At 39.0% G+C, this 13,101-nt stretch overlaps 1 protein-coding gene across 1 annotated transcript in view; it reads left to right on the plus strand.

Annotated features, from left to right (window-relative positions):
* The window catches only part of Rock1 (Rho associated coiled-coil containing protein kinase 1), a 118,723-nt gene that overhangs the window by 89,146 nt on the left and 16,476 nt on the right, over positions 1 to 13,101 (plus strand). Inside the window, exons 22-24 of the mRNA XM_070029464.1 lie at positions 5,044 to 5,138; positions 10,512 to 10,677; positions 12,879 to 12,972. Of these exons, the coding sequence (XP_069885565.1) occupies positions 5,044 to 5,138; positions 10,512 to 10,677; positions 12,879 to 12,972 (355 nt within the window). The remainder of the gene's footprint in view (positions 1 to 5,043; positions 5,139 to 10,511; positions 10,678 to 12,878; positions 12,973 to 13,101) is intronic.

The following is a 13,101-nucleotide window of genomic DNA, read 5'->3' on the forward strand; positions in this document are numbered from 1 at the left end:
GTGAAGAGGTTTTATCCTTTTTATCCTCTGACAATATTCCATATATAGGTCTGAGTTCAAGGGCTATTTTAAATTGTAAAGATACAACAATAAATGTGCAAAGCTTTCCAGATTTTCCATCAAATAAGAGCTATAAATAAGACTTTGTGGCCAAGCATGGTGTTACATTCCAGTAATCTCGTCACTCAGGTTGAGCAGGAGGAGGATGGGTTCAAAATCAGCCTGGGCTACATAAAGTCACCCTGTGTCCACAAGAGAAGACTTATTTAAAAATATTTTTTTAAGCAAGGCACCAGTGGCTTGCACCTGTAATCCTAGCTACTCAGGAGGCTGAGAGCTGAGGATGAATGTTTGAAGCCAGCCCTGGAAGGAATGTCAGTGAGACTCTTTATCTCCAATTAACCACCAGAAAACTGAAAGTGGCGCTGTGGCTCAAATGGTAGAGCACTCTCCTTGTGCTGAGGGGACAGCGCCTAGGCCCAGAGTTACAAGGGAGTTTCGTTATGACATTTCCACACAATGTATCCTTGTCAACTCTACCCCACCCTTTCTACCCTTTACCCTCTCTACTCCTCATCCTTAAGACAATGTTAACTGTTTTCATTATTCTAAACATACACAGAAATAAACTATGTAAACTATATTCATCCTCATTCACCCACTTTATTAGCTTTTCCTCTGATGTCCACCCCCAAATATGAGCCTCCTGTACTTTCTTATCTTTCTTTTTTTATGTGTGTGTATTAGTTGTTCTAAGGAGTTTCACTATGATATATAATGATGATGTGTATGTGTTTGATTTATAATAACCTCTATTGCTTCCTCTTCCTCTCCATTCTCCAGTCAGCTTTCATTATGGTTTCTTATGCTATCTTCATACATAGTTGCATTGTATTTTGAAATTATTCACTCTCCAGCAATGGTAGGGAGGGAGGGAATGAGAGAGAAAGAGGAAACAGCTTACACTTAGCAAAAGGAAAGAAATGTACATATCACCCTATTTGGAAGAAATAGTTGTGTTGTCAAACTTTGTAGAGTTCATGAGCTTTATAGACCATGATAATGACAGTGTGTGTGTGTGTGTGTGTGTGTGTATGTGTGTGTGTGTATGTATGTATATGTATGTATTCACTTAATCTCTGTAAAGAAATTTTTTTAAAAAGAAATTATTCACCCTCTATAAAAGACTTTGCTAATGGTTCTGATTTCCTTGATTAAGAGCACTAATTATCATGTATGGCTTATGAGTACACATTAAAATGTAAATATAACTAATGTTTAAGAACTTTATCCTGTTTTAGCTTTGTGTTGCCTATGAATTTGTTTGGCTTTTTCTCTATACATATTATTCTAATTTAGGGGCTGGGAAGGTGGCTCAGTAGTAGAGCGCGTGCCTTGCATGCCTGAGGCCCTGGGTTCGATTCCTCAGGACCACATAAGCAAAAGGAAAAAAGCTGGAAGTGACGCTGTGGCTCAAGTGGTAGAGCGCTAGCTTTGAGCTGAAGAGATGAGGGACAGTGCCCAGGCCCAGAGTTCAGGCCCCACGACCGGACCCAAAAAATAAATAAATAAAATAAAACATACTATTCTAATTTACTAGTAAATCAAGTTTTCACATTTACAGCTAATACTTTGAGACTTTATTGAAGTCTCTGAATTGAGGAGGCAGCCCTTGGCTGCTGTTCTTATGGTCTATTTTAACTTAATGTTTATCATATTGTGCCCTTAGTATACTGGTAACCAATATCTGTCCTACATAAGTCTTACTCTGTAATTAAATATATTAAGCTTAGGTTATACTAGTGAATGTGCCCTAGAAACCAAGTGTAATCAATATTAGTAATAATGATTTCTGCAGTAAAAATTCTGAATATTACAGCTCTACACAGGTTTCGCATAATTTAGAGCTTCTTAATATATTGATGTCATACTCTGTTTATCTTCTAGTAAATATGGAAAGTTTTTTAATTATATTTTTTCCTTGGCTATTAGGCTGTTATTAAAATGTGACCTCCTTCCCACCGCACCTTTGCTAGTTAATTGGAGAAAAGAGTCTCAAACTTTTCTGCCTGATCTGGCTTCCAACTGTGATCCTCAGGTTTCAGCCACCTTAGTAGTTAAGATTACAGGTGTGGCCAGTTCTGGTGGATCACGCTTGTAATCTTAGCTACTCAGGAGGCTGAAATGTGAGGATTATGGTTCGAAGCTAACCCAGGCAGTCAAGTTCGGAGACCTTTATCTCCAATTAACTGACAGAAAACTGGAAGTAGCACTATGGCTCTAAGTGGTATAGATCACTAACCTTGAGTGAAAGAGTTCTAGGACAGTGCCCAGGCCCTGAGTTGAAGCCCCATGACCAACCAAAAAAAAGGTGTGAGCCTGTTAAAAAAAATTTTTTTTTTTGGTATTGTTGAAAGATCTTTCCTTGACTGTACATTAACCTTAAAATTTTTCAGTGTGATTCTAACTTCTACAGAGTAGTGAGTAGAATCCTGTCCACTTTTTTGTCCATATGCTTCCACAGAATATTCATATAGTGCCCTCCAGACTTTGGAATTGATGTCAAATGACTTGAGATAATTTCTAGAGATTTTTTTATTTTGCCTCTGTGAAATAATGCAAAACCTGACCCTGTCTCTTAGTTCCAATTTATTCCATAGCTTTTAAGGACCTTATCTGAAGTCAGATGAGAATCTATTTCCTAAAGGAAAAATGGATTAATATTATAAATTAATACATTATACCAAGCCCGCACTTTTCACTCATACATTCCCATGAAAATCCTTTAAGAAATACCATTTGAAACAGTGAAGAAAGGGGGTTAAACATTGTCCAAAAATAAATGTATTCTTTACATGACTTATATTACTGTAATGTCTCTGATGTACATCTTTAATTTAAAAAAAAAGATTTGCTACCAGCGTCAGCGACTCACACCTGTAATCCTAGCTACTCTGGAGGCTGAGATCTGAGGATCACAGTTCAAAGCCAGCCTGGGCAGGAAAGTCCATGAGACTCTTACCTCCAATAAACCACTCAGAAAACCGGAAGTGGCCCTGTGCTCAAGTGGTAGAGCACTAGCCTTGAACTGAAGAGCTGAGGGACAGCCAAGCCCAGAGTTCAAGCCCCACGACCACAAAGAAAAAAAAAAAAAAGATTTGCCATTTTGCTAGGTGCTGGAGACACATGCCTGTAATCCTAGCTACTTAAGGAAGCTGAGAGCCAGCCCAGGCAGGAAAATCCATGAGACTTTTATCCAGTTAACCACCAAAATGCCAGAAGTGGAGCTGTGGCTCAAGAGCTGGATGCTAGCCTTCAGTAAAAAAGCTCAGTAACAGTGCCCAGGCTCTGAGTTCAAGTCCAGGACCAGCACCAAAAACAATACTGGTTTTTTTTGAGAAATAATGAAATGTACAGTATAAAAATAGTTCTCTGCAGCTACTTTCTGGTGCTTACACTTCTTTTTCTGTTTCTTTACATTTTAAACTAAAAAGGGTAGTTTAAACATGTAGCCATCAGAACATTGGTTTTCTCTAACTTCAGGATCTGATACAATATGTGTCTGATCTGTTAAATACTTGTTGATTGAAGGCAAAAGCTTACTTAATTTTGTGTAAACAATTAATTCTCTAAGAAGTATATGTTGTTATTATTGTTCAGCTGTCTTCCATCTCAACCAAAAAAATGGTTTTTGAATAACATTATTTAAATCAAGAATCGGTCTTTTAAATGAGTAGTACTTGCACAAGGTTTCTTTTCATGTTTCCCAAATCCATACACTTTGTAATATATATGAACTGGGTGCGGTGGCTCAGACCTGTAATCCTAACTATTCAGGAGGCTGAGATCTGAGGATCTCCATTCAAAGTCAGACTGGGCAGGAAAGCCCATGAAACTCTTACCTCCAGTTAACTGGCAAAAAGCTGGAAATGGGGCTGGGAAGGTGGCTCAGTGTTAGAGCGCTTGCCTTGCATGCATGAGGCCCTGGGTTCGAGTCCTCAGCACCACATAAGCAAAAAGAAAAAAGCCAGAAGTGGCACTATGGTTCAAGTGGTAGAGCGCTAGCCTTGAGCTGAAATGCTGAGGGACAGTGCCCAGGCCCCATGACCAGACCCCCCCCCAAAAAAAAAAAAAAAAAAGCTGGAAATGGCTGTGGCTCAAGTGGTTGAGCACTAGCCTTCAGCACAAAAGCTCAAGCTCAGGAACAGCACCCAAGCCCAGAATTCAAGCCTCAATACTGACACAAAAATTAAAACAATTTGTAATGTGCTTAAGCTATCCTATTTAAGTGTACAGGTTGACAAAGAACACTTCTGACTGCCACCACAATCAACATTATAGAATATTTTCTTCACAATAAAATGTGTGTCCATTTTGAATTCAGTTTTCTCCACCCACCTCTATCTGCCATAGCAGCTTTCTGTCACTACTGATTGTCTTTACTTTTGTGATCAGAAGTGTTGAAGTATATACTGCAACGTCTGATTTCTTTCATTCAGCATTATAGTTTCTAAGATTTGTTGTTTTGTGCGTATCAGCAATTTATTCCTTTTTATTGCTGAGTAATATGATTGTACTACATTTTTTTAGCAATATGTTGATAGAATATCTAAATTGCTTCCAGTATGGAGCTGCTATGAATAATGCTGTGGTGAAAATTCATGTGTAAATTGTGTAGACATAAATTTGCATTTGTTGTGGAAAAGTACTGGAGAAGGGAATTGTAAAGTTGTATGTTACTTGTTTAGCTTTGCTTTTTTTTTTTGGTGCTGGTCCTGGGGATTGAACTCAGGGCCTCAGCACCTGTTCCTGAGCTCAAGGCTAGTGCTCTGCCACCTGCGTGGCTCCAGCTTTTTGATAGTTAATTGGGAATAGAGTCTCACAGACATTCTTACTCAGGCTAGCTCTGAACCACAATCCTCAGATTTTAGCCTTCTGAGTAGCTAAGATTACAGGCATAAGCTTACTTGTTTATCTTTTAAGAAAGTGCTGAATTGTTTCTAATTCATTATAAACAGTCATTTCTTATTATTTGTTTTGCAGACACTTTATAAAACCCAGGTAAAGGAACTTAAGGAAGAAATTGAAGAAAAAAACAGAGAAAATTTAAAGAAGATTCAGGAGCTACAAAATGAAAAGTATGTCTGTTTTGTTTCAGCACAAGAATTCATACTTCTGCTGGCATTCTTAGCTTACATTTATACTTAAAGTGGAGCATCGTACATAATATTGATAAGAATAATATACATTTTATTGAGATTATTGAGAACAGACTAAGATGAAATTTCCTTTCAGAGCAAGAAGCAGTATAACAAAGAAATACTATAGTAGTTAACAAGGAGATAGAGAAAGTAAGTCACCAATAACACACAAGAAAATTAGAGTAAGGCATCTCAAAAGCTAAGGGAATTGATATTTCACATATTCAGTATTTTAGTGGAGTATTTCAATATTTGAATATTTCAAGAAAGAAAGTAGCTTGGTGCAGTGTCTCAAGCATGTAATTTCTCATTGACTTGGGAAGTGCAGAGTTGGGGAATTACAGTCAGGACCAGCCCAGATGAGAAAGAGTTACATGCAGTGGTACATTCTTGCCATCCCTAGCACAAAGAAGCACAAGTAGGAGAATCATATCCTAGGCCAGTACAGGCATAAAGCAAGACCTTACCTCCTTGAAAATAACCAGTGAAAAAAGAGGGGGGGGGTGTAGCTCTTGTAGAGTTCAGTCGCCACAAAGGAAGGAAGGATTTCCCTCTCTTCTTAATCACAAAAAAGTGATTAACTGAAAGCTTGATTCAAGTTAATAGAACATCAGCTGTGAGCTGAAGAGGCAGCTCGAGCCCAGGTTTGTAATCTTAGGGACTAAGGATTTCCCTCTCTTCTTAATCACAAAAAAGTGATTAACTGAAAGCTTGATTCAAGTTAATAGAACATCAGCTGTGAGCTGAAGAGGCAGCTCGAGCCCAGGTTTGTAATCTTAGGGACTAAGGAGGCTGAAATCTGAGGATCATGGTTAAAAAACAGCCCAAGTCTGAAAGTCTCTGATACTTTTATCTCCAATAACCACTAAAAAATCCCTAATTGGCTGGGTGCCAGTGGCTCATGCCTGTAATCCTAGCAACTCAGGAGCCTGAGATCTGAGGATCGAGGTACAAAGCCAAGCCAGCCCTGGCGGGAAAGCCCATGAAACTCTTACCTCCAATTAACCACTGGAAAACCAGAAGTAGCGCTGTGGTTCACGTGGTAAAACGTTCACTTTGAGCTGAATTGCTGAGGGACAGCACCCAGGCCCAGAGTTCAAGACCCATGACCAACAACAACAACAACAAAATCTCTAATTGGAGCTGTGGCTCAATTGGTAGAATGCTATCCTTTAGCAAAAAAGCTCAGGGACAGAGCCCAGTTCCTGGATTCAAGCCCCAATAATGAAATACACACAAGTATACAGAGCTGAGTGAGAGTGGTAGGCCCCAGTGTTAGTATTTAAGAAAGGGGGTGGGGGGGAGTGAAGTGGAGTCGTGGAGATGGGAGGGCAGGGATGGTAGGGGAAAAACAGAGGAGGAGGCAACAATGCTTGATGAGAAATGTATTCATTACCTTGCTCATGTAATTATAACCCCTCTGTACTGTATTTTCACAATAAAAACGTATTTTAAAAAAAAGTGGGGGGCAGGGGAATAAGACCAAGTAACTAACTAGTAGTAGAGCTGTGGCTAGAGTTGATAGAGTGTTAGCCTTGAACAAAGACAGCTCTGGGACAGTGGCCAGGCCAGAGTTCATGCCTCAGGACCAGACAAAAAAAGAAAGAAATACCAACTTACAAAGACTTCAGCTTGGCCCTGCCAGTGGCTCACACCTATAACCTAAATATCCAGGTGGCTGAGAGCTGGAGGATTGAGGTTCAAATTCAGATTGGACAGAAAAGTCCCATCTCAAACTACAAATTTATGCACTGGAGGCATGGCTCAAGTGGTAGAATGTAAGCCATGAGCAAGCAAACCAAGAGCAAAGCGAGAGCATAAGCCCTGAGTACTAACACACAGAAAGTGATTAAATGTGCTAAATATTCAGAAAGGTCAAGTAAAAATACAACAGTCCAGTCATTCTGCTACCTCACAGCCTTAGACTTAGACTTAAACCTGGGACATTTTCCTTCAAATAGCCACATGGCTTGCATCTTAAACCTCTTCAATCTAGGTGCAAACATTCTCTCATAGAGGTGCAAATGCCACTTTCCAAGCCCATTTCTTTGCTGCTTAATGTATTGGTTTCATTTCTATTAGACCTTTGGCTATATCCCAAGTATCCCAGATATTTCCAGATATATTGTTCTTAAAAAAAGGTGGCTCAGTGGTAGAGTGCTTGCCTTGCATGCATGAGGCCGAGTTCGATTCCTCAGCACCACATAAGCAGGGGGGGAAAAAAGCCGGAAGTGGTGCTGTGGCTCAAGTGGTAGAGCACTAGCCTTGAGCTAAAGAGCTGAGGGACAGCGCTCAAGCCAGAGTTCAGGCCCCACGACTGGACCCCCCCCAAAAAAAAAAAAGTAATTTATTTGTGCTGGGAACCACTGTAATCCTAGCTACTCAGAATACTAAAATCTGAGCATCACAGTTCAAATCCAGTCTGGGCAGGAAAGTCCTTGTTATATCCAACTAACCACCAAAAAGCCATAAGTGGAACTGTGGCTTATAGTGCTATCCTTGAGCAAAAAAGCCCAGCCCCTGAGTTCAAGACTCACTACTGATACTAAATCAAGAGATTTGGCTGTTAAGATAAAGATTGAGCAGCTGCTAGCTGTAAAGAAGCCCATTTCTTCATAACAATAGCATTGAGATGAGCATATATAAATAGGATATGGGAAGGAAATAAAAATAGGAAAAATTTCATATCTCTAATCATTGAAATAAATAGTATTTCTGAATACTTCCTATGGACCAGAGAAAATTCCAGGTTTTTAAAATGTAGCAGTGACAAGAATTTAGCTATTTCTGATCCTATAAGTCTATAAGAAATCTAGACTTACTGATTGGTACTTGGTCCTGAACTTATTGATTGGGCTTATTGGTTCTTGGCAGTCTTTGAGGAGATAAGAGAAAAAAGGAAAAACTAATCTGAAATATTAATAAAGACAAGTTTTCTACTATGAAAGTTGTAGAGGAAGTCTGTTGACTTAGATACAGATTATTTCCCCTAAATAATTTCTTTCTTCTTGCATAATTTTATAACCAACGATAGAGCATTCTAGGATAAAAAGTTCCTGGAGTTTTAAAGTATAAATTAGATAACTTTTATCTATTTTTATTTTTGAGTAGAGTCTGGCTGGCTGTATGTCCTACATTGTTCTTAAATTCAAATTCCTATGTTGAAAATGAACCGTACAACTTGTGGGATGGGAGGGAAAAACTGGTAGAGAGTAAGGGAAAGGGTGACACTGTCCAAAAATATATTCTACCTGACATATGTAATTGTAAGCCCTCTGTATATCACTTTTCTAATAACAATTTAAAAAATGAAAAAAAAATCCTGTTGCCTCAGCCTTCTGAGTGCTGATGGTATAAGTATATACCACCACACCCAACTATATACTGCATAAATTTAATGCAACTCAGTAACTCCAGATGAGAAATGTTATGACTTAAAATCCTTCTTATGCCAGGCACCGGTGGCTCACCCCTGTAATCCTAGCTACTCAGGAGGCTGAGATCTGAGGATCTCGGATCAAAGCCAGACCGGGTAGGAAAGTCTGTGAGACTCTTATCTCCAATTAACTACTAGAAAACTGGAAGTGGTGCTGTGGCTCAAGTGGTAGAGTGCTCACCTTGAGCTGCAGGGCTGAGGGACAGCCCAGGCCCAGAGTTTAAGCCCCACGACTGACCCCCAAAAAAAAAAAACTTATTATTCATAGCTATAACATTGATAGTATTTCTTGCCAATTATACTATTATCCTATTGTTTTCCTAGGGCTGCATGATGAAGTACCACAAAGTTAGAAATTCACTTTTTCCCAATTCTGGATGGTAAAAGTTCCAAGTATAGATACTCCCAGGATGATGTTCTCACAAAAGACCCTAAGGAAGAATCTTTGCCTTGTCTTAGCTTCCTTGGTCTGTTTCTGTAGCTATATTAATCTAATCCCTTCCTCCATCATGACATGGCCACCTTTAGTGTCCCTGTCTTCTAAAACAAAAACCTAGAAATCAGGACATGAAAAAAGAACCTTTTTTGACAATTTATCTTTGGCCACCATTTCACCCTTTTTGAGTCCTTTAGGTGCCCCATAATTGTTTTTATAATGAGTGATTTCTGACTTTTTTTTTTTCCTTCTGTTTTTGTTGGTCCTGGGGCTTGAATTCAGGCCTTGTACTCTCACTTGGCTTTTTCTCTCATAACTGGTGCTTAGGCACTTGTGCCATAATTCCTCTTCCACTTTTTTTTTGGGGGGGGGGCAGTTCTGGAGCTTGAACTAAGGGCCTAGGTTCTGTTCCTGAGCTGCTGCTTTTTTTTTTTTTTTTTTTTTTTGGTCAGTCATGGGGCTTGAACTCTGGGCCTGGGCACTGTCCCTCAGCTCTTCAGCTCAAGGCTAGCACTCTGCCACTTGAGCTACAGCGCCACTTCCGGTTTTCTGTGGTTTTATTGGAGGTAAGAGTTTCACGGACTTTCCTGCCCGGGCTGGCTTCGAACCACGATCCTCAGATCTCGGCGTACTGAGTAGCTAGGATTACAGGTGTGAGCCACTGGTGCCCAGCTTCCTGAGCTTCTTCTTTTGCTCAAGGCTAGCAGTCTATCACTTGAGCCACAGCACCACTTCCAGCCTTTTCTGTTCATGTGGTAATGAGGAATTGAACCCAGAGCTTCATGCATGGTAGGCAAGCACTCTACCACTAAGCCACATTCCCAGCCCTCTTCCAGTTTTTTGATGGTTATTTGGAGATAGAAATATCTAGGATTTGTCTCCTCAGGCTGGCTCTGATTCTCATATCTCAGTTTCCTGAATAGGGTTACAAGCATGAGCTATCAGTACCCAGGTAAAGTATAATTTTGAAGGACTATTCCTACATATTTTATAGTGGTTTGTAAAAGTATATATCTTCATAATCTCATTAAATTTTAGATCTAAAAGGCACCTCACAGATAATTCAGTTTAACCATCTTGTTTGACTTGACTAAATGGAACTCCAGTTTACTTGAATAAATTGAGCTCCAAGAAATCTAAGAATCTTGCCTTGTCCTAAATTGGTGGTATGGATAAGGATCTGGGTCTGCTCTCCTAATTTACCAGCCAGTGGCTTTTCCAGTGTGCCTTTTATTTGCATTCCAAATCTGCAACAAATTTCTTTGAAAAAGGTGTGAGAGGTTAAATCATTACTTTTATAGAAAGTATGTTTAAAGTTTAAGTGATAAAATACTTAGTTCTTTTTATCATTTAAAGATAGTTGTGTTAAACCATGTGATTAAGTTTGAAAAATGAACTGAATTTGTTTATATCCATTTCTTTTAAAATTCTGTTGCAGAGAAACTCTTTCTACTCAGTTGGATCTAGCAGAAACAAAAGCTGAGTCTGAGCAGTTGGCTCGAGGACTTCTGGAAGAACAATATTTTGAACTGACTCAAGAAAGCAAGAAAGCTGCTTCAAGAAATAGACAAGAGATTACAGATAAAGATCATACTGTTAGTCGGGTAAGTGTCATACTTAGCTTGCTTCTATGAGTAAAATTGATTTAAATCAAACCAGGTCACATTTTGAGCCAAGAGCAAGTGCCTGACTCCTATAAGCCTAACTACTCAGCAGACTGAAATCTGGAGGATCATAATTTATATCAGTTTAGGCAGAAAAGTCCAAGAATCTCCATCTCCAAAATAATGAGCAAAAAGCCAGGCTAAGCGCCTGGGAAGGTGGCTCAGTGGTAGAGTGCTTGCCTTGCATGCATGAGGCCCTGGGTTCGATTCCTCAGCACCACATAAGCAAAAAGAAAAAAAGTGGAAGTGGCGCTGTGGCTCAAGTGGTAGAGCGCTAGCCTTGAGCTGAAGAGCTGAGGGACAGGGCCCAGGCCCAGAGTTCAGGCACCACAACTGGACCCAAAAAAAAAAAAAAAAAAAAGCCAGGTTGAAGGTATGGTTCAGGTGGTAGATGACCAGCTGATCAAACATACTGAGTGAATTCAAGGCCCTGAATTCAAATCCTGGTGAATTCAAAACCCATCTTCAAAGGTCACATTTTTAAAGTTTTAGTGGGACCATGTTTATTTACTTAATCTTTATACATAATGATCATTCTTTACTTGTGTATTAAACAGTTGTTAATTATTGAAATCTTAATATGTTGAGTATATTGAGGGTTTTTTGTCTATTTGACCATTGTATTCTATTTTTTTGTGAAGAAATGCTTTATGCTGACTTAATACTACATTGAAACTGATCATATAAGCCAGAATTCTGTGTATATTTTCATGTGCATGCATATATACTGGTATTAGGGTTTGAACTCAGGACCTCTCTTAGCTTTTTTTGCTCATAGATGGTAGTCTAGCACTTGAGCCACAACTCTAGTCCAGCTTTTTGCTAGCTAATTGGAAATGAAGTCCCTGAATTTTTTGTGTAAGCTGGCTTTGAACTGTGATCTTCAGAGCTCAGCCTCTTAAGTAGCGAGGCTTACAGACATGAGCCACTGGCATCTAGCTATGAGCTAGAACTCTGAAGTTCAGAAGAATTATTTAGGGCCAGGTACCAGTGGCTCATGTCTGTAATCCTAACTAATTCTGAGATCTGAGAATTGCAGTTCAGAGCCATCCCAGGCAGGAAAGTCCATGAGACTCTTACCTCCAATTAACCAGCAAAAAGTGAGAAGTGGAGATTTAGCTTATATGATGGAGTGCTGGCCTTGAGTGAAAAAGCTAAGAGATAGCACCAAGGCCTTGTGTTCAAGCCCTAGTACTGACACACACACACAAAAAAAAAGAAAAGAAAAACAAGAAAATCATTTGGGGATGAGAAATTTTTTGTAGATACTTATAAAGGTGTGTGTGTGTGTGTGTGTGTGTGTGTGTGTGTGTGTGTGTGTGTGTGTGTGTGTGTGTGTGTGTGTGTGTGTGTGTGTGTGTGTGTGTGTGTGTGTGTGTGTGTGTGTGTGTGTGTGTGTGTGTGTGTGTGTGTGTGTGTTATCATAGCCTCTATTAGAAACATAGGACAATTTTTGTAGATACTTATAAAGGTAGGGGTGTGTGTGTGTGTGTGTGTGTGTGTGTGTGTGTTATCATAGCCTCTATTAGAAACATAGGACAAAAAGGAGAATTAGAGAATATTTTACTTTGGAAGTGGCTTTGTGCATGGCATGAGCAATCTCAGGTCAAATCTCAGTTTTGTCCCTAAGAATTCTTGTAGCACAAGAATTGATACTCATTTCATATAATTCTTACGAGTATTAAATGAAAATAATATACGTAGAGTGGTCAAATAGATTACTGAAAATAGCTAATTAGTAAATATATTTATTGTCATTTTTATCATTATTAAATTGAAAAAAACTGAGGCTGATTGCTTGCCCAGAGTCATATACTAGATTAATGGTAGAACTCAGTATAGATTTCCTACTTTCCATTCTAAGTCTCCTTTTTTCTTGAATGTGTTTATGTCCATGTGTCTTTGTGTATGTATGTTACATATGTATCTATGTATTGACATACACAATTTTTGGAAACTGATTGGTTTTTTTAGGTATTTAGAACTTAATTACATCCACATGTTGTAAAATGGCAATAATTCATTTTCTGTAGACAAGTGGCTGACCTGTCCTTATGTATAAAAACTGTGAAATGTTATGTTCAAGGATTTAGCTCTAAATATGTGAAGAGGCTGCATAAACCTTTGTGTGCTTTGTTTAGCTTGAAGAAACAAATAGCATGCTAACCAAAGATATTGAATTACTGAGAAAAGAAAATGAAGAGCTAACTGAAAATATGCGGAACGCAGAAGAAGGTATGTAGGGTTTCTTTTTTAAAAAAAAAAAAAAAAGAAACATACTGCACTGGACATTGTGGCACACAACTGTAATTTCAGCACTTGGGAAGCCAAGGCAGAAAGATACCAAGTTTGAGGCTAGCTGGG

Source organism: Dipodomys merriami, unplaced genomic scaffold, assembly GCF_024711535.1.
Source record: "Dipodomys merriami isolate MVZ:Mamm:240054 unplaced genomic scaffold, mDipMer1.0.p SCAF_2, whole genome shotgun sequence".
NCBI lineage: Eukaryota > Metazoa > Chordata > Mammalia > Rodentia > Heteromyidae > Dipodomys > Dipodomys merriami.